The sequence below is a fragment of the Xenopus tropicalis genome, chromosome 7 (genome assembly GCF_000004195.4).
Source record: "Xenopus tropicalis strain Nigerian chromosome 7, UCB_Xtro_10.0, whole genome shotgun sequence".
In the NCBI taxonomy this organism is placed as follows: Eukaryota; Metazoa; Chordata; class Amphibia; order Anura; family Pipidae; genus Xenopus; species Xenopus tropicalis.
The window spans coordinates 65310697-65333087 of NC_030683.2; the positions used below are offsets into that span (position 1 = coordinate 65310697).

The 22391-nt window shown below is 38.4% G+C and overlaps 1 protein-coding gene across 5 annotated transcripts in view; it reads left to right on the top strand.

Moving 5' to 3' along the window:
- disp3.2 (dispatched RND transporter family member 3, gene 2) overlaps positions 1–22391 on the top strand; it is a 114566-nt gene that overhangs the window by 84289 nt on the left and 7886 nt on the right. For all 5 annotated transcript variants that reach the window (XM_031905829.1, XM_031905827.1, XM_031905828.1 and 2 more), the window contains 5 exons: positions 197–318; positions 3060–3232; positions 3332–3458; positions 14432–14577; positions 20680–20839. In XM_031905829.1, coding sequence (XP_031761689.1) covers positions 197–318; positions 3060–3232; positions 3332–3458; positions 14432–14577; positions 20680–20839 — 728 coding nt within the window. The remainder of the gene's footprint in view (positions 1–196; positions 319–3059; positions 3233–3331; positions 3459–14431; positions 14578–20679; positions 20840–22391) is intronic.

Genomic DNA, 22391 nt, shown 5'->3' on the forward strand with positions numbered 1-22391 from the left:
TTTTTATTTTTTACAATAAAGCTTGCAATATTTCCCATATAATTAGTAAAACCAGACAATTAAGATTAGCTCATCAGAATGATCCAATATATTTGATATTGATACAGTTTACAGAGATAATACCAATCATAAAACATTGTTTTTTTATGGTTTCAGGTTGAATAGATTAATTCAGTTTTTATTTCTCTTGTTTCAGAAAGCTCTATTTTTCTTTAATACATAAAAACCCTTCTCATGGTAAAATATGTTCATCTCCAGCAAATTGCCTTGGACCAGATGAAGCAAACAAAGGTTATTTTTATGTTCCCATTGATAAAGGTAAACTGTTTTAATATTATCATATTTAAATACAATACATAATTTGTTATGAAAATGCATTGCCTTTTTTCATTCAAACTTAATTTCATGGTTTTCTGTATGAGTTTTCCCTATAAACTGTGTGAAATTATATGCAACCAAATGTGACCAAATAAATGGGAACCACCTCACTCTTCATGTCTCCTTTGTATGAGTTTTTGATGATGATTTAGGGTTTTCATTGTGAGTCTATTGAACCCTTTCACTGCCAGCCATTTTGGACAAAGCCGAACTTCTACTGCCAGACAGTTTTTGAACATTTTGCACTGTTTCACTTTAGCGGCCTTTCCTCGGGGGGGCTTTTAGTTTACCCAGGAAAAAAATATGTTGTTGACAACCTAAGCTTTCAAAATTTGGTAGAATTTTTGTGTAATTCCAATTCTGTAACAAGATATAGGCTTCTAAATGTCTAAAAAATGAAAAAAAAGTAACATTTTCCATAATATAAACACTTACACCAGAAACAAAAATTGTTTTATGCATGAAAATACAACTGATTTGGAAAGTCTCATGTCTCCTGAACATGCCAATACCAAATATATATAGTTTTATGGAGATTTCACTTGTATAGGTCAAAAACTCCCAGCAGTACACTACCAAATTTCCAAAGCACTGCTCCAGAAAGTTGCATACTTTAGATTTCAAGGCCACAAATTCCACAGAAGGCTTCTCCCAGAAAATTATTATCCATTTTAGAAAGAACAGATTCTGGGGAATCCAGAATAGGTAGAACTGCCTGTCTACTCCAAACTACCAAGTTGCAATGCTTTCCTAAAGTTATTGGTTTTTATCATAATTTGTGAAATTTCTTAAAAATCGCTTCAAAGCTTCCACAGTTTGATGGCCAATATGTATAGGTTTACCTAAGTATGTGGCATGTAGGAGCCCCAATGTGAACATACCCCCATATGATCATTCCAGCTTCTGCATAATCAACACATTTACATCATTTTATGTAGGATAAGGCTACAAAAAGTACACTCACCACAGAAAGCCATATATTTTTGGAAAGTACACATTCCCCTGAATTCAAAATGGGTACCCATGTCTTTCTCCTCCAAAGTACTAAGCTGCAAAGCTTTCCTAAAGTTGGCAATTTTGATAACATTTAAAAAAAATCCTCTCAAAGCTTCCAGTTTGCAGCATCTAATCTCCCATGTATCATTAGGTACCAAGATAAAACACCCTGAATTTGAATGCCAGGGGTCCACTGAACAGTTTGATACCCAATATGTATAGGTTTACCTAAGTATGTGGCATGTAGGGGCCCCAATGTGAACATACCCCATATGATCTGCAATTTCAGCTTCTGCAAAATCAACACATTTACATCATTTTATGTAGGATAAAGCTAGTAAAAAGTACACTCACCTCAGAAAGTCATATATTTTTGGAAAGTACACATTCCCCAAAATCTAAAATGGGTACCCATGTCTTTCTACTCCAAAGTACCAAGCCGCAAAGGTTTCCTAAGTTTGCCGATTTTTATGGCATTTCCAAAAATCACCTCAAAACTTCCAATATACAGCATCTTATTTTCTATAGGTCATTAGGTACCAAAATAAAACACCCTAAATATGAACCCCAGAGGTCTACTGAACAGTTTGATGCCCACTGTACATAGGTTTATCAAAGCACATGGCACTTAGAGACCCCAAAATATACCTAGTGCACACTAATTTCATGGCTTACCTTTACCTAATTCATAAACACATGGCGGTTTTATGTGGGATAGAAGCTGCAGAAATGTAGGGTGGCCCCTGAAAGCCACATATTTTTGGCTTTGGAAAGTACACATTCTGACAAATCCAACATGGGTAGGGTCCTTTCTACAGCAAAGTACCAATCTGCAAAGCTTTCCTAAAGTTAGTGGTTTCTATGACATTTCTCACAAAATTTCTTGCATACAAAGGCAAATCACCCCAAATAGGGACACCAGAGATCCACTGAACAGTTTGATGCATCATATGCATAGATTTACCAAGCTATGTGGCAAATGGGGGGCACCCTTTTTGGCAGGGAAAGGGTTAAATAGACTCACTGGGGCTTATTTATAAACACTGGGCAACTTTGCACCTGGGCAGTAACCCATGGCAACCAATCAAATTGGTACTTTCGTTGCTTTTAACCTACAGTTGGTTGAAAAAAGCCAGTCACTGATTGGTTGCTATGGGTTACTGCATAAATAATAAACCCTGTATACGGTATATTGTATTTTGGCATGAAACCACACGTGATTAGTAAACCCGAGTGGGGGTTACCTTTATGATTGTCTGAGCACGTAAACTTGGGCAATCCTAAATGGACCCCTTTGTGTTTTTGAGATGAGCTAATTATTACAACTTCCACCATCACATGAAAGCTTGGCTTTTTTGTTTTAATCCAGGGGTGCAAACAATTGTATTACAATACAGGAAAAAATATTATTCCCAGGAAAACATGTTTTTTTTAATAACAATGCAAGAAAAAAAATGAAAAAAAGTATGACACACATATTTGTGAATCCTGGATCAATGTTTTAATATGTTTCTACATATTATGCTCTATGTTATTTAATGTACAATATCCATTATTGTTAATACATTATTGTTACATAAATTTGTTGATAATACATATGCTTTAACATTGTAATATCTTTCCTTTAATTTCTGTTCAAAATCTTGTTGTTTTCCAATTATATAACTGTTGATTTTTATTTCTAGGGAGTCGGGGAAAATTATCTCTGACCTATGGTTTTAACCCATGTTTAAATACAGGCTGTGGGAAACCTGCTGTTCGTCCTCTTGTAGATACTGGTGCTATGGTATTTGTAGTGTTTGGAATTAAAGGAGTAAATCGCACTAGAGCTCCAGATAATCATGTACTAGGAGAGCTGGTAGGTGACAATTTCAGATACTAGAAAAAATGTATATATAATAATGTAATCATTACACTTTGCCTCATGGAAAGGTTGTTTTCTCTTTCTTTCTGAAAGGGCAAAGTTATCTATGATGACAAATTTGACCTCTTCAAAGAGATAGGCCACCTCTGCCGGCTGTGTAAAGTAATTGCAAGCAATTTAGAGCTAGTGAAGCGTGGTGGTGCACAGTGTCTCCCATCAGGTGAGTGTAAAATTTCTAAAGAAGGCATAAGTTAGAAAACTGATAACCAATTTCTCCCTATTTCTTTGCCTCACATAATTATTGTCATCCTCTAAAAATTAAATTTTGAGCCAGATTCAATTTATTAAGAAAAATATATCTGATTCAATTCCTGATTTCCCCTTACACAGTGAAGTCTTAACAAGATAAATTATTCTCACCCAAGAGATACATTATTTTCAAGATATGTAATGCCCCAGAATTACACTTTCCTCCCATTAATATATACCCATTTTAATGAAGAACAATTTCTTGTGGGCTCTGACTGGAACAGAGTGGCATAGCTTGCTGCAGTTTAGTCTATAATCCAAAAGTATTCCATGATTTTCCATATAAACTTTTCACCTGAGTACCATATTTTTAACCCTAAATGCATATGTATTTATCTACTTTTAGAGGGTTATTTATCAAAATCCATATTTGTGAAATTTTAATATTTTTTCTACTTTGATTATCCTGATTTTTTTTAATATACCTTATATACAAAAACCAAATAAAAAATGTTATCAAGTAAAACCATTAAAAAAGAATACCTGAAATTCCATTTTTTTTGCACCATTTTAAATGGGTTGCAAAGCTCAAAAAAAAAATGAAAAAAACTTGAAAAACTCGATGGGAGGGCGTGCATGACTTTCTTTCTTTCTTTCTATACTCCATCCTAACATAGGGAATCTGCAAGAGGGCCTTAAATATAGGTAGGACACAGTAAAGGAGTCCAGTTCAAGTCTAAGGTACCCTGAGATCTTGATGAGTCAGGTAAAAGGACATTGTGAACTAGGTGTGGATAGGAGAATTGCATCACTCCCCGAGGAGCTTTGAGTTAGATAGGTTAGTTAGCACAAAAGCTAACTCCATAAAAGAGAAGCAGTAAGAGGGTAACTCTCCCATGATATCTGGGAGACACTTTACCAGTTTAGTTGCATGTTTCTGCACCCTTTTAAGCTCATTAAGATCCTTCTTGAGGGCTCAGGCCAGAAACTGCACTACATACTCAAGTTGAGGCCTTATTATTATGTTTATATTTCTCAAGTTTTTTTATTGCAAGACAAAACTAAATTCACTTTTATTGTCTAGAGTTACACAGTTTGTTATCCAGAAGAGTCCTCAAATCCTTCTTACTTAAAGGAAAACAATACACCCAAAATGAATACTTAATGAATACTTAACCAACAAATAGGTTATATTATGTTAATTTACCTGTTAAAGAATCTTGCCAAACTGAAATATATTTAGTAAATATTTCCCTTTTGCATCTTTTCATTTGGCCACCATTTTGTGATGGGCTCCCCCAGATATCACATTACCAGAAATAACGCAGCTCTAACTGTAACAGGAGGAAGTGTGAAAGCAAAAGACAAAGCTCTGTCAGTTAATTGGCTGATGTCGCCTAGCATGTATGTGTGCCATGATTTGTTTGTGTGCGCTGTTAATCCTATGATTCCAGGATGTGGACATTAATTCTCAAATTGGAAATTTTCTATTTAGGTTTACCCAATGGCACATACTACTATAAAGGTTTATTTATATTAAAATGGTTTATTTGGATGAAGCAGGGTTTTACATATGAGTTGGTTAATGTAATATATTTTTATATAGACCTACATTGTCCGGGATATAGTTTCCCTTTAAGGAGACCTCCAATACACTATGATTAAGTGTAACACTGGTTCAATTAGAAAATGTTTAATTTATCACTACTCTGCAATCTATCCTTTAGACAGTAACCTCCTGTGCTGTACTGTATGTATGTATATTTTTATTTAGATAGCGCTTCTTATGTACACAGCACTGTACAGCAGAACAGTACATTTATATATCTAACAGGAATCATTAGAATAATAAATGCAAAGTGCAGTTGCATTAAAGATTAAGAGCTAAGTGTCAAGAGACAAGAGGAAGGAGGTCCCTGGCCCATACAGCTTACAGTCTAAGTGGGAGGGTAACTTACAGACACAAAAAGGAGAATATTAAAGGAATTGTTCAGTGTAAAAATGAAACGAAGTGCCCCCCTAGACTCTCTGACTAACTAAGAGGTTAGAGAGCAGGATGGAGTAAGAAGTGTTTTGGTTATTACACGCCAGCCTTTATAGATTACATTTTTGGTTAACTAACTATATATTAGAAACATTTAGTTTTATTTTTACACTGAAATGTTCCTGAAGTGCTGCAGGTTTCAGTGGTTGACACGGCAATATAATTTCCCAGTTCAGGTGTTAAGTCTTTGAACTTATTTCTGAAGAGATTGATTGTGGCGTGCTACTCCATCAGTTTTTCTACCACCAGTGTCAAACAAACAGGTCTATAATTTTTAGTCTCAGAATGGGATCCCTTTTTGATTAATGGCACCACATTAGCCTATTTCAAATTTCATGGCAAACATTAAAGGAAAAATTAAGAGGTTTGGCAACCAGTTAATGAAGTTTTGCTCTTTAGTAGAACCAGGGCTTTGGCCTTGGGGGGCGGCCCTCAGGTGCCTTTGTAAAAGATTTTCTCCTTTAAAAATAAAATTAAACATTCCCCCAGCCTGGCCAAATAGTTTCTGCAAAAATCCACCACCAGAGCCGGCGGGGGTGAATGGGGTGAAGGGGTTAGGCTGTGTGACATGGAGTGTTAGATATCACTTGTACAGAAGTGATGTCACACGCTACTGGAGTTGGCATCATACTCTGGCTCTTGGCTCTGAAACACGGCGCAATGACGTCACGCTCTGATGCCTCACAATGATGTAATTGCACAGCCATGGGCAATGCCATCTTTATTACCAAGCAGAGTGCTCCGCAACAGACTGCTCCTGACATACCCTCTCCCCCAGAGTGGCCTAGTGGACCATCATGACCAGATTTCTGGGGAGACTGTTTGAAAAACTTTCGTATTAACCTCAACATCTGAATGCTGAACCCAGGAACATTCCTTAGGCCCAAACCCTTCCACTGGATTAGGAACTGTAAAACTCCTAAAATCTAGAGTCCATGATTCTCGTATTCTTGCTGACCATCCACATTAATAGGAGTGGGAAGAGATTGTCCAGAAGAGAAATAGTTAGAAATTGCAGGCTTAATAAGACACATGAAACACCTTTGGGATACGCATTTCAGGTGGAGTTGGAGTCAGGGTTAATAATCTCCAGAATAGGGAAAGGACCAATAAACTTAAGGCTCAACTTGAGAGAAAAAATTTTGAGATAAATATTTTGGGTGGGTAGCCAAACGTTTGCTCCAATAGTGTATTGGGGAGAGGATTTGTGCTTCCTGAAGGCGTCGTTCTTTTGAGCCAAAGAACTCTTCTGCAGATTTGATTTAGTGGTGCTCCAGATTGCAGACATATGGACCACTTAATCATTAGCTGCTGGAACATCAGAAAGGAGTAAGTACTGGGGAAAGGCTTTGGGATGTTGACCATACACACATTAGAAAAGTGATTTTCCAGAGGCATGAGAGGTATTGTTATGAGTAAACTCCACCCAGGGGAGAAGGTTGGACCTATCATCCTGGCAAAGAGACACATGACATCTTAAAAATTGTCTGAGCGCTTGGTATACTCGTTCAGCAGCTCCCTTAGACTTGGGGTGATATTCAGAGGAGAATTGGAGAGTTGTGCCAAGGGATTTGTACAAGGAATGCCAACATTTGCAAATGAATTGGTAGCTTCTATCAGACACAATATCTGCTGGAAATCCATGAAGGTGAAAAATGTGATGAATAAAAAGTTGAGACAGTTCCACAGCAGATGGGAGTTTTCGTAGATTGATGAAATGTGCCATCTTGCTGAAACGGTAAATTTCCACCCATATGGCTTGGAAGGTGGTAACTTAACAACAAAATCCATGGCTAAGTAAGTCCATGGTCGAGAGGGTACAGGAAGAGGCTGCAGTAACCCACATGGGAGAGAATGATGCCCAGATGAAGCAAGAAGAAAAAACTTTTTGACATCTTTCTGCATAGATGGCCACCATACAAGAAGATTCAACAAATCCATTGTCTTCTTTACACCTGAATGCCTGGCCTGTTTAGAACAATGAGTCTGCCAGTGGGAGTGTCAGGAGTTGCAGAAGATTGAACAGACTGAATTTTAGAGGCAAACTGTAAGTAGGGAAGGGAAGCAACAATCCTGTTAGAAGGAATGTCCTTACTCTCAGCAATGAGACTTTGAGAGAGAGCTTTTTTATTCTTGGAGCCTGGGTGGTAACATAGTAAGTTAGGTTTAAAAAGGACGTACATCCATCACGTTCAACCATAATGCCTATATATAACCTGCCTAACTTCTAGTTGATCCAGAGGAAGGCAAAAAACACCATCTTAAGCCTCTCTAATTTGCCACAGAGGGGAAAAAATTCCTTCCTGACTCCAAGATGGCAATCGGACCAGTCCCTGGATAAACTTGTACTAAGAGCTATCTCCCATAACCCTGTATTCCCTCACTTGCTAAGAAGCCATCCAACCCCTTTTTAAAGCTATATAATGTATCAGCCAGCACGACTGATTCGGGGAGGGAATTCCACAACTTCACAGCTCTCACAGTAAAAAATCCTTTCCGAATATTTAAATGGAACCTCCCTTCTTCTAAACGGAGTGGGTGCCCTTGTGTCTGTTGGAAGGACCTACTGGTAAATAAAGCATTAGAAAGGTTATTATATGATCCCCTTATATATTTATACATAGTTATCATGTCACCTCTTAAGCGCCTCTTCTCCAGTGTAAACTGACCCAACTTGGCCAGTCTTTATTCATAACTGAGATTTTCCATACCCTTTACCAGCTTAGTTGCCCTTCTCTGGACCCTCTCTAATTCAATAATGTCCAGTTTGAGCACTGGAGACCAAAACTGAACAGCATATTCTAGATGGGGCCTTACCAGTGCTCTGTAAAGGGGAAGAATAACCCCCTCCTCCCATGAATCTATACCCCTTTTAATACAGCTCAAAGCCTTGTTTGCCCTTGCAGCTGCTGCCTGTTATTACTTGCTACAGCCAGCTTTATTATCTACAAGGACTCCAAGGACCTTCTCAATTATGGATTTGCCTAGTGCAGTTCCATTAAGGGTATAAGTGGCTTGCATATTTTTACATCCCAGGTGCTTGACCTTACATTTATCCACATTAAATCTCATCTGCCACTTAGCCGCCCAGATTGCCAGTTGGTCAATATCCTGCTGCAACAATGCCACATCCTGGATAGAATTGACTGGTCTGCAGAGTTTTGTGTGATACATTGCGTATAACTTAGACCAGTGCTGTCCAACTGGCGGCCCGCGACCCCCCTCTGTGTGGGCCCCCCCCCCACCTGTCTGGCTGCTTTGATGGTTTACCTTTGTGTAAGCTTTAAATAGTATCAATACTGAGATTAATTGGCCCCCTGCATGGTTCTCACCTCAGATTCAGGCTGTAATCCCCCTGTATTGTTTAAACATGTAATCCCCTGTGTATTTCACACCTTTTAGTTTCTGCATTGTTCACCCCCTGCAGTGTTCACACCTCAGGCTCAGGCTGTAATCACCCACATTGTTCAACTGTTCACACCTCAGACATTGTATGTAGTGCCTGGACTATGCTGCCTGTGTATATGGCACACACAGACAGCATAGGGGAGGCAAAGTATGGCACATAGACAGTATATGGCAGGGAAAGTATGGAACACACAGTCAGCATAGGGTTGGCAGAGTATGGCACACACAGGCAGCATAGGGCAGGTAGAGTATGGCACACACAAGCAGCATAGGGGAGGCAAAGTATGGCACATAGGCAGTATAGGGAAAGGAAGGTATGGAACACACAGTCAGCATAGGGTAGGCAAAGTATGGCACTCACAGGCAGCTTGGGCAGGTAGAGTATGGCACACACAAGCAGCATAGGGGAGGCAAAGTATGGCACATAGTTAGTATAGGGCAGGGAAGGTATGGAACACACAGTCAGCATAGGGTAGGCAAAGTATTGCACACACCGGCAGCATAGGGCAGGTAGAGTATGGCACACATAGGCAGCATAAGGGAGGCAGAGTGCTGCCTGTGTGTGCCATACTCTGCCTGCCCTATGCTGCCTGTTGGAGGTGAACCTGGCAGGGGTGTGTTCTGGGAGTTTGTTAGTAGTTGGAAACAGCCATTAAATGGTCCCTAAGGTGTGTAGTTATGTTGCTGGGGGTTGCTGTGCTATCCACAGGGGAGGAGGCATTTGGATTTAAGAGTGTGTCTTAATATGACATAATATAATTCTTTCATATATGAATAACTGTTGATATCCCCGCAGTGAGGACCAAGCATTTGGGTTTTTGCTGCACTACCACCATTGTGATAAAATGGGTGTGGTTTAAGAAAAGGGGAGTGGCCAAAACTGGCTTCCATTAGCGGCCCTCCACCATGTATGCTAGAGAAATTCCGGCCCTCGGCACCACAGAAGTTGGACAGCACTGACTTAGACCAATAGACCTTAGTTTAAAAAGAAGTTGCTTGTGGGGAATGGTACCAAATGCTTTTGCAAAGTCCAAATAGATTATATGTACTGCATCCCCACTGTCCAGCTTTTTACTCACCTTATAATAAAAAGCAATTAAATTGGTCTGACAGGACCTGTCCTTCATAAAGCCATGCTGATTACTGCTCATAATGCCATTCTCCAGTATATAATTTTGTATGTGATCCCTTAAAAAGCCTTTAAATAACTTGCCCACCACGGATATCAAACTTACAGGCCTATAATTGCCAGACTGAGTTCTTACTCCCTTTTTAAATATAGGAATGACATTAGCCTTCTTCCGATCCTGAGGTACCATACCCGATGAAAGCGAGTCTGAGAATATCAGAAACAAAGGCCACTGTAAATCTGAGCCTAGCTCTCTCAGTATCCCAGGGTGTATACCATCTGGCCCAGGTGCCTTGTTCACATTTATCTTGTGTAACCCTTGAAGCACTATATCCTTTGTCAACCACTGTGTAGTTGGGTGGGACTTGGCACTCTGGCTCTTCTACTGTATTCACAAAAGAAAAGAACTGGTTTAGCACATCTGCCTTTTCTGTATCCGCTGTAACCATATTGTTACTATAACTCAATGGGCCACACCCTCAGTAAGTAATGACAAAATTAAACAGAGAGAAGAAGAGTGTCCACTGAGCCTGTTGAAGGTTCAATCTTTTGAGAGCCTGAATATATTCTAGGCTCTTATGGACTGTAAAGATTATGATGGGATGTGGTGTACCTTCCAAAAGATCTAGCTTTTGGGCGAGTAACTCTCAGTTACCAATGTCATAGTTCTGCTCACAAAGTAAGCACACAGTTTTAACTTCCCATCTGATGCTTGCCTCTGAGACCAGATGACTCCAGCTCCAATGTCGGTTTGCCTTTCAAGGCTTGTGAGTGCCAAATGTTTGGTTTTCCACCTTTTGTGATGAGAGCCAGGATTGGAGATATGTGAGAAGAGAATTTCTTGTTTCAGAAACGCATTTTTCCAGTTTAGGGTAAATAGAATTTTTCTTCAATCGTGAGAGCACTTCTTGGACCTGGGCTATATGGCTAATAACCTGTAAAAATTAGAATTTTACTTAAATATATAACCACAGACTGTCCCAGAAGATCTCGGAAGATATTGTTAACAAATTCCTGAAAGATTGCAGGGGCATTGCAGAGCCCAAAGGGCATTACTAGATACTTATAGTGCCTGTCTCTGGTGTTAAAGGATGCCTTCCACTTGTCCCCCTCACGTATCAGGTTGTATGCCCCACAAAGATCTAGTTTAGCGAAAACCCTAGCCCTTTTCAATTGGTCAAACAGCTCAGAAATGAGAGGTAGGGTATAACAGTTGGCCGGTGCTGTGGGAAGTGTTGAAACCACTAAGACTGAGGGACTACCATACACCAAAGGTGCAGCAGGAATCAGAGAGAGTAGGGCCTCCAGGACTTGCCCTATGCGAGCCTGCTCAGCTTCATAAGCCTCCATGTGGGTTGCCATGTTGTGTAAGGCTTTTCCTAAGTCGGGGATGCTTCCTCAATAGGGCCCATGGCCCCGTATATGCTGCCTAGTGGCTTATAAATTGGAGTTGGAACCAAGGAGGAAGCTGGTGGACAGACTAGGAAGGAAATAATTTAGTTTGTGGTTATCAAGAGAGTTTGTGGTCGTTTCCAGGTAAAAGATCAGGGCAGGAGTCAGGAGTCAAATCAGGAAGGTCAGGAACCAGAAATCAGTCAATTAGGAATTATGGCGCAACAAGAAGTTAAACCTACAGTATATATTCGGGCATTGAACTTCGCATCAGTTTATTTAAAAATTTTCATGGTTAAATGTGGCATGATGATGCCTTGAACCAACATGTCATGATGCAGCTTGATGACATCATTTTGTGGCCATGGGCGCCACTATTTTAACTGCAAAGTGAAGCTTGGCACAACGGAGTGCTCCTCACACTCTGTGATTGCCAAACAACAACAGAATTCTAGACACTAGGGTGCTAGTAAATGTAATCTACTTGGATTTTGCTAAAGCATTTGATACAGTACCACATAGGACGTAATTCAATTAAGGAATATTGGTCTTGAACATGTTTTTTGTACTTAAATAAGGAAATAGTTGAAGGACAGATTATAAAAAGGAGTGGTAAATTAAACATTTTCTAATTTGACCAGGGTGGTAGGGTGGTAGTGGAGTACAGCAAGGAGTACAGACTTCAAAGTTGAAGGAATTTTAGCATAGTAACAAACCTGTTACCACCATTACTCCAGTAAAACTCTGGATAACTGAAGTCACTCATAATAAAAACTTGACCTATTTAAGCTTCTTCTCTATTTGTGTAAGTAACTGGGCTTAATTTTTTCACTTATGATTGTTGGTTTGTAGCATACACCAATGATAATTTTCTTTATCCAGCTGAAATCTTTAAAATGATCTATCACAGAAACAACAGATAAGAGTATACTTTATGCAGTAGATTACTGATATAAGCTTCCATTATATTTTTGCCAATATTATACAATAATGTACAGTAATACTGTATAACAGTTTTGAGCATTATTATGACCCACTGTTAAAAAATTGTGCTTTTGAGAACACAACTTTTTTTGCATAAGTTAATATGGCAATAACTAAATCTGTATTACAAAGAGCAGAATAAATATAAACAAATACAACTGGGATATATTTTGTTTGGTAGGGATCCTTTAAGTAGTATATATAATTTATGATAATGACACATTCTCGCTTTACTGTTAGCTGTGAATGTTATTTCTGTATGAAACATTCCTATGACTTAACTGATGCTATCAAAGTTTAAAATGCTAATATTATAGCTCCCAAAATGTATGAAGACATCCAAGAGGAGAGGCAGCTGAACACTTTAGACATGACAGAGGAGCAAAAATCAACACGAGGAAGAGATTTGGGTATCATCAGCATATAGAAAGTATTGAAAGCCAAGTCGCTGATGAGTTGAATCTTGAGGGGTAGCAAGAGAGTTCAGTGGAGAGGAGTTTTATTCAAGGAAAAGAGAGAGAATGAGCAGTTAGCGAAGTATAACCAGATCCAGAAAGTGCTGTATGGTGATCCATTGTGTCAAAGATAGCAGAGAGGTCAAGGAGTAATAGCATACAGCATTGTCTAGACAGAAGGTCATTGGAGACTTTGTTTAGTGCCATCTCAGTTGAATGTAGTGGGTGGAAACCAGATTGGGTCAAGTAGGAAGAAAGTTGGTGAAATGGTTGTAAACAGGACATTCCAAAAGTTTAGTGGGATATAAAAGGTGAGACATAGGATAGTAGCTAAAAGAACAAAGAGGATTAAGAGAGTTTTTTGTGTAGATGATAACTGGCTGATAACTTGTGATGGGATTGGGTCAGGAGGGCAGGTTGTTGGATGTGACAATTGAAGCTGTCTCCTCTTTATTGAACAGGGAGAATTGTGACAGGGTAGCATGGCTGAAGCTGGGTGGTGTTTGTAATGTGGTGATGGCCTTTTAATTACAGGGGTGGTATTTGCCGCTAGCATCTTGTTTCTAAAGGTGTCTGTTTCATCTTGAACATATTCAGCAAGATCTTTGGCAATATTAGGGATTATATTCATTGGGGGTGCCTAACAAATTAACAAATTGGTGTGTAAATCAGTTCAAAAGATATTTTGGCACATTTTTCAGTTAAAACAAAAAAAACTCTTGCATTTAGGAAATTCCAAAATGAAATGTCTATTTTTGCAGAGTGTAGTATTTTACTGGTGAATTTTCTAACAGGCAGATGGTAAACTTTATAATCCTACAAATGTTCAGAATGAATCATTGAAGATGTCCAATTTGTTTTTTTAATATTTTCAGTACCGATGTTTAAGTTAAGTTTAAGTCATTTTTTGGGGGCGAATATCTCAACTTTTACATAAAATGCCAATTCTGCTGTAGTACTGAACTGTAGAACAGAGCTGTTATTGTAATGTATAAAGGTATAGACATTCAACTTTTAGGGGCTGATTTACTTACCCACGAACGGGTCGAATGGAGTCTGATTGCGTTTTTTTCGTAATGATCGGTATTTTGCGATTTTTTCGTATGTTTTGCGATTTTTTCGGATTCTTTACGAATTTTTCGTTACCAATACGATTTTTGCGTAAAAACGCGAGTTTTCGTATCCATTACGAAAGTTGCGTAAAAAGTTGCGCATTTTTCGTAGCGTTAAAACTTACGCGAAAAATGCGCAACTTTTCGCGTAAGTTTTAACGCTACGAAAAATGCGCAACTTTTTACGCAACTTTCGTAATGGATACGAAAAACTCGCGTTTTTACGCAAAAATCGTTTTGGTAACGAAAAATTCGTAAAGAATCCGAAAAAATCGCAAAACATACGAAAAAGTCGCAAAATGTTCGTTTTCAAGTCGGAACTTTTCCAATTCGGGTCGGATTCGTGGGTTAGTAAATCAGCCCCTTAGGTCTGTTCACTGGATTTTTATTACTTATCCAGCACCGCTTTTTTGTATCCAGGTTATAGCATATCATCCTTTCTTCAAATGTTACATCCGGAATGCAAAAACATTCCAGAACCAAACCTTCTTCCAGGTCAGCTCTCACATGGTGCTGTAGGATTGAAGGATGCAAAGGTCCAGTGGATCTCTATGGCCTTTGAATCAGTAAGTATTTTTTGCATTTTTAATTTTTTCTCTGTATCTGTAAATTATAAAAAAAGATCTGTAGAATTTCTGTCAGTAATTATAAATGCTTATTCAAGGGCTTAATGCACACTGTTTTATTCAATTCTATATAGTGTTCCATGTGATGACATTAAAATAGAATTTAAGTGGACCTGTCACCTAGACATTAAAAGCTGTATACTAAAAATTAAATACATTTATTTTTATTCATTTATTATTATTTATTTATTCCATACCTGTTAAATTAATTTAAAAACCTCAGCTGACAAAAATATATTGCTTTCCCCTCCTCTATCTCTTAGGTACAGCAATTGCTTTTACTTTCCATTCTGCAGTTCTTAGATGTTACTCTACTCCTCACTGGGCCAGCTTTAATCGCTGTCATCCCCAGTGTATTTATTATATAGAATGTGCAACAGGCCCCCATTCTGGTGCACACCCAAGATTTTGAGATAGGGGCAGATATAGGGGCAAGGTTGTACCTCACAAGCAGGGCCGGCTCCAGGACAAGGCTGGAGGTTCTGTGTGGCAAAATGGTAGGATTAAATGTTCCATGTCCTACTATTCATTTTGTCTGTCCCCCCACTGGGGCTCTGCTCTCCTGCTGGCTGCAGTTGTCTCTTGATACCATGGTTGAGACAGGGCAATCCAATTTAAACATAGGATATAATGGCAAATTACAATCCACAATACACAGCTGCCCCCTGTCCTGAAGTGTGACCCTGTGGCACATACTGTATATTGTAACCACCAGGTCAGGACAGTGAAATGAATGTGCTTGACAGCTGAACCCTGCCACTGTGCCTATCATCTCCTCAGTCTCTTCCCTGCAAGTGCAATCAAAGTAAAAATGAGAGGGGATTGGGGCAAAAGAAGAGATAGGAGACAGGTAACAAAATATAAAATAGAACAAGGGAATGTAGAGGAGAATGCGAAAAGCACATGATAAAATGAAGATGGCGAATGGAAGACATAGGGGGCAAAAAATGAACAGGCTACATGAACACTTTACATGAATAAGCTAATAAGAGACAAGAAGGAAACTGAGGACAGAAAAGTATAGGATATGATAAGTGAATATGTGGAGAAAAGAAAAAAAGAAAGGATGGAGAGGGAAATGTTTAGCTTGACCCAACAGTTTCTTTATCTGGGTGCATACTGATTGTACCCAGTGCACTCTGTACAGTTTCTGCTGCTAATTCACTTCTTCCTCCTCTTTGCCCCTCTTTGGTTTGGGGGGGCTTGGCCTCCCCAAACCTTTATTAAAATCTGCCAATGATTAACCCTCATGTATCTTCATCTACTTCTATATACAAACCGGATTCCAAAAAAGTTGGGACACTAAACAAATTGTGAATAAAAACTGAATGCAATGATGTGGAGGTGCCAACTTCTAATATTTTATTCAGAATAGAACATAAATCACGGAACAAAAGTTTAAACTGAGAAAATGTACCATTTTAAGGGAAAAATATGTTGATTCAGAATTTCATGGTGTCAACAAATCCCAAAAAAGTTGGGACAAGGCCATTTTCACCACTGTGTGGCATCTCCCCTTCTTCTTACAACACTCAACAGACATCTGGGGACCGAGGAGACCAGTTTCTCAAGTTTAGGAATAGGAATGCTCTCCCATTCTTGTCTAATACAGGCCTCTAACTGTTTAATCGTCTTGGGCCTTCTTTGTCGCACCTTCCTCTTTATGATTCACCAAATGTTCTCTATAGGTGAAAGATCTGGACTGCAGACTGGCCATTTCAGTACCCGGATCCTTCTCCTACGCAGCCATGATGCAGAATGTGGTCTGGCATTATCTTGTTGAAAAATGCAGGGTCTTCCCTGAAAGAGATGACGCCTGGATGGGAGCATATGTTGTTCTAGAACCTGAATATATTTTTCTGCATTGATGCTGCCTTTCCAGACATGCAAGCTGCCCATGCCACACGCACTCATGCAACCCCATACCATCAGAGATGAAGGCTTCTGAACGGAGCGTTGATAACAACTTGGGTTGTCCTTGTCCTCTTTGGTCCGGATGACATGGCGTCCCAGATTTCCAAAAAGAACTTCGAATCGTGACTCGTCTGACCACAGAACAGTCTTCCATTTTGCCACACTCCATTTTAAATGATCCCTGGCCCAGTGAAAACGCCTGAGCTTGTGGATCTTGCTTAGAAATGACTTCTTCTTTGCACTGTAGAGTTTCAGCTGGCAACAGCGGATGGCACAGTGGATTGTGTTCACTGACAATGGTTTCTGGAAGTATTCCTGAGCCCATTCTGTGATTTCCTTTACAGTAGCATTCCTGGTGGTGCAGTGTCGTTTAAGGGCCCTGAGATCACGGGCATCCAGTATGGTTTTACGGCCTTGACCCTTACGCACAGAGATTGTTCCAGATTCTCTGAATCTTCGGATGATGTTATGCACAGTTGATGATGATAGATGCAAAATCTTTGCAATTTTTCGCTGGGTAACACCTTTCTGATATTGCCACTATCTTTCTGCGCAACATTGTGGGAATTGGTGATCCTCTACCCATCTTGGCTTCTGAGAGACACTGCAACTCTGAGAAGCTCTTGTTATACCCAATCATGTTGCCAATTGACCTAACTAGTGTTAGTTGGTCTTCCAGCTCTTCGTTATGCTCAAATTTACTTTTTCCAGCCTCTTATTGCTACTTGTCCCAACTTTTTTGGGATTTGTTGACACCATGAAATTCTGAATCAACATAATTTTTCCCTTAAAATGGTACATTTTCTCAGTTTAAACTCTTGTTCTGTGATTTATGTTCTATTCTGAATAAAATATTAGAAGTTGGCACCTCCACATCATTGCGTTCAGTTTTAATTCACAATTTGTTTAGTGTCCCAACTTTTTTGGAATCCGGTTTGTATTTACACCTCTCACCCTTTCTTGTGCCCCTCTCCTTTTTCCACCAGTACTAACATTTCTTCCATTTAGTTGGCACTGGCAACCTTTAAACCCCATCCCTGCGGTGCAGCAGTGCCACTCTGAGAGCAATGTACTTTTTCCCTTAATTAAAACATGGTACATTGTTGTCATTCTGTTAACCACAATGTAGAATTTATAGTTAAAAGACATCTCCTATAATAGAATAATTATTTGGGAAGACACTACTATGCCCATTCACTGATAGATCTCTGTAACCTGACCATTGCATTTCATTGGATCACATGCTAATATGTGTGTGCACAAGGCACTAATTGCTTGCAAAGTTGATAAAGATGGCTACATTGACCTTTTTTTCCTGATGCATAGCAATTACTTTTACTTTCATGGCCTTTTAGGTTTCTGCACTCCTCAAATTTCCCTTTCCTCATTACTGGCTATTTTTGCTTATGCATAGGCATGTGCATCAGATTCGCCTTTCTTGGAATAATACACAGTTTAGCTTGATGTCCATGTTCTGAATGCTAGCTAGCTCATATAACAACTTTTTATTATTATATTTACTAGCTAGTGCATATTCCTGCAACATCAAAATCAAATACAGGGCACTTTGTGAGCACTCCAAAATATATCTCTATACTAAATCTATGAAATCGGCAATTTAACGCACTATAAAATCACATAAACACAAATAACTTTTTCAGTATACTACAGTACAAACTAACATGTAAACACACATTTACAATAAGCTAGCTTTCAAAATGTAGTAGAATCGCTATAAATAAGATTTTACTTTAAATCTTGTATAATAGAAAGAGCAACCCTGTCTTCCAAGACAGTAGTGATTATATCTTGTATGAACATAAATACAAAAGGGTAAGTTACTACATATACTTTCAACATTCCTCATAAAAAAATAACCTTTTTGGACCTCTTGAACAGAGCAGAACTTGAGTTTTCCGGTAGTTTATATATCTTCCTCCTTCAGATTTGAATTAAAAAAAATAAGATTCTGTAAATATTTACTCATTAATCATCAATGGAAAACATTGGCTAATATAGTTTCTTTTCAAGCAAGGCATATCATTTTGGATCATTTTGATTGTCGGTGTAGGTATTACAGTGTACTTTTAAAGGTTCACATATGAAAATGCCTCTTGTAGTTTTGGATGACACTTAAAGCGGACCTGTCACCCTAAGAAATAATTTCAGATTGTTTTCTATTGTGTTTGTCAAGCAAAATAAACTTCAATTACACTATATAAAATTTTTTAAACTTATTTCCTTCAGCACTGGCATTCACCATTGCAGAAAACAGCCAGGCTCCATTTTGTGGACACTGTTATTAAGGCAAGCTGTGCCTTCTGCTAAAATCTTGTTTCTGTGCCAGTATGGGGGGACCTGATACCCATATCCATGCACTGGTTACAAAATTAGATGGTAAGAAGGGAGGGGGAATGTGAGGAGTGCAGTGACATCTAGGAAGTTCTGAATTGAAAGTGAAAGTAACTGTCTGCCCCACCCCTATGCCTTAGGCATAGAGGCGGGTCAGGCAATATATTATTGACAGCTGGGACTTTTAAATGCTTTTATAATGGGTTTGGATGTGTTAATAAAAAAATGACTTTGGGTTACATGTTTAATTTGAAAAGGGCCTTTATTATACAGCCTTTTATGTCTGGGTGAAAGGTCCACTTTAATACAGGAAGAAATTTTCTAGTTGACAGTGAAGTGCTGCTACCACAGGACTGTGCTTTATTTGAACCCTCTATCTTAAACGCTGTATGCAGACCAGTAAATCAGCATTTACTGGTCAAATTGATTGCCAGGGATCACTAGACATGCACACAGTTTCCACCTTTTATTAAATAAATCCATACAGTATATCGATGGCACGTAAGTCAAAGTCAGCACTGTGATGATAGTACCCCAATAGCTCACAATGCAAGCCCTCACACTGTTCCTACATGATTTTTAGGGGCTTTACTGTGATCCCACACATTGCTACCCACATTACACTATACTACAGTTTGCTTCTCACCAGATGAGTTCTAATAGTCCCAATAGTCGAGTTGGCCACAAACCTAGTGATCTTGTCATGATATTCCATTAGTCTAAACTAAACTGCTCCCTATATTTCAGCTTTGATCTCAAAATACACTTCTTCATGCAACCAACCTACTCCATCCCATTTCCGACTGCAAGACTTCTCTCAGGATTTGTTTGTCTCTTGATCTATCTGCCTTGAGCTACAGTATCAGACTCTCTCTTCTTTTTTCAAACACTCCCTAAAGACGCCCCTGTTTAGGGAAGCTTAGTCAATGTATCTTGATTGATTAGACATTAGTTTATCATAAATCACCAATTATTTCCATATTTCTTAGGTTTCAAAAGTACCCTGGATTGTAAGCTGTTGCGAGTTGGGCTCTCTGGTCCTTTTTTTACTGTGCAAACCCTTGTTAGTTAAAAACCCCCTGTCTGTTATAAATGAATGTAAAATGCATAACTTGCTGGTGTTATAAAAATAAATGATAATGATGATAAAGATGACTGAACATCATTTAATGCATCAGACCCCCACATGATCATTGTGGACAATCAAAATTGGAAAATCTCTTTGGTCATTTAATGTTTTTTAAAAGATCATCACATGACTTGGATAATAACTCGCATTTATTTCTACCAAAATGTTAACCTTGCACTTATTAACATTGAACCTCCTTTTCCATTTTGCTACCCAGTTTTCCAACTTATATTTTTGCACAATTTAGAAATCACTAGCAAAAATAAAGACAGTAATTTCAATGGCATCCTTAAGGTCATTAATACAAAATTGAAAAAGCAAAGGGCCAAGGACTGACCCCTGCTGTACGCCACTAACAACACTGGTTCAGTTAGAAAATAATACATATGCCACTATCTTTGTAATCTATCTTTTATCCAAGTTCTCTTTTTAAGTACAAAGATTATATTCCACACCAATATTCTGTAATTTAATCACTAACCTTCTGTGTGGTATACTGTATTAAATGTTTTAGTAAACTAGATTACATTCACTGCCCATACTAGTATTTCAGTAAAAAGCATGCATGAACTGACTGTTGCTAACAGATCTATCAGCTGCCACTGTACATAGCATCTGCCTAATAAATTATGTATGTTTCTTTGCAGACAACCTACAAGGGCAAATCTTCCTTCCAGACATACAAAGATTACTTAAAATGGGAGTCATTTCTACAAGAGCAGCTTCTTCTTCTCCCTGCAGACTCTGCCTTAAAACACGGATTTCAAACATGCGAACACTGGAAACAGATTTTCATGGAGATAGTAGGCAAGTGACAAGTCTTTAGAAAGGATTGCAGTTAACTTGTTTTTGACAGCAAGCATCAAATGTTTTAGTGAGCTTAAATTATGTCATCAAATTTGATATGATTTTTCAAACCTCACAAAACTGTAATTTTTGGAAGCTAGTTGAGCCAACATTTTTGTGCTTCAGACATCATTTATATTTTAAGCACCGATGTTGGTGTTGTGCAGTAGCTTTGCTATTACTGATGTGTCTGAAGAAAGCTTCTCTCTAATTTGCATGTCTACTTTTTTATCTTAACTAAACCAAAAATATGTTTTCAGGCTTTTTTTTGCCTCTGTAACCTCTTTAATTTTCATGAAAAGAGAGTGTTCATATGCTATATTATTTCTATGGTCAAGTATAACCTATATTGCTATAAAACTAGATATTACCCTACTATGCCTTCATCATAAGTGACTGGACAAATAAGAAAAACAAATAAAAATCACTGTATAATAAAAGCAAGCTTAAAAACAATATTGCATCTGTAGACATTTCCTTCCAGAATTTACTGCACAAGGATTTCAACTCTGCACTGCACCATGCTTTTTACAATTATGGTTAGGACAGACATCTATTCTGATTTGCCTTTTTCTCTTTAGCCTTAATCCAAAGTGTCACATTTATCAAAAATGTATAACTTTCCTGCAGCAAGTAAAACACAACTGCGTAAAGTAATGTAGGAAAATTACATTATTAAGCATGCTAATATGCTCAACTCATGACTCTCTGTGATACCTAACACCACACCAAGATTCTGCTGAGGCAAAGCTGTTTATCCCGATTTTCGTGGGACAGACCCTCTTTTGAAAGCTCAACCCGCGGTCCCGGATTCTTACTGAAAAGTCCCTCATTTCCCTTTAATAAAAGAGTAGCTTTTGGCAGAGAGCCCAGAAATCTTAATGAGCTTTACCTGCACTTAGAAACATTGTTTCACACATTTAATTAAATAAGTAGGTTTTGGCAGAGAGCCCTGAAAACTTAAAAAGCTACGCCTGCATTTAGATACAATTGCAACTAATAACCTAAATATGTCTCTTGGGGGAACTGAGACTTGCAATAATAACACATAAAACAAGACCCCAAAACCCCCAGAAATGTGTTCAAACTTTAAATAAGCTGCCAAATTTAGTCAAATGGGAGTGGTATTTAGGGGGGGGTGTGGTTGCAAAAATTAGTCAAAAACTTTCCCCACGTTATGTTTATTTTTGTCCCTCTTTCCATTTTCAAAATGTTGGGAGGTATGGTTTATTTATTGGGAAAAGGGCCTATCATTAATATAGGTATATATAGCCTTGTATAGCCAGCTATCAGAATGAAGATTCATTTTTGACTGAATTTTTATTAGCACTTTTTTTGCAACTTGATAGTAAATTCCTAAAGCTCTTGGAGGATAGAATTCCTAGCATCTCACAAAGTCGTGGTATTGTTTCCTGTATGAAATGTGATTATTTACAAAGACAAATATATTCATACTATTAAATCTTGTAAAAGCCTTGGTAAACTACTGGTTATTATAGGGCAGGACTGGGCA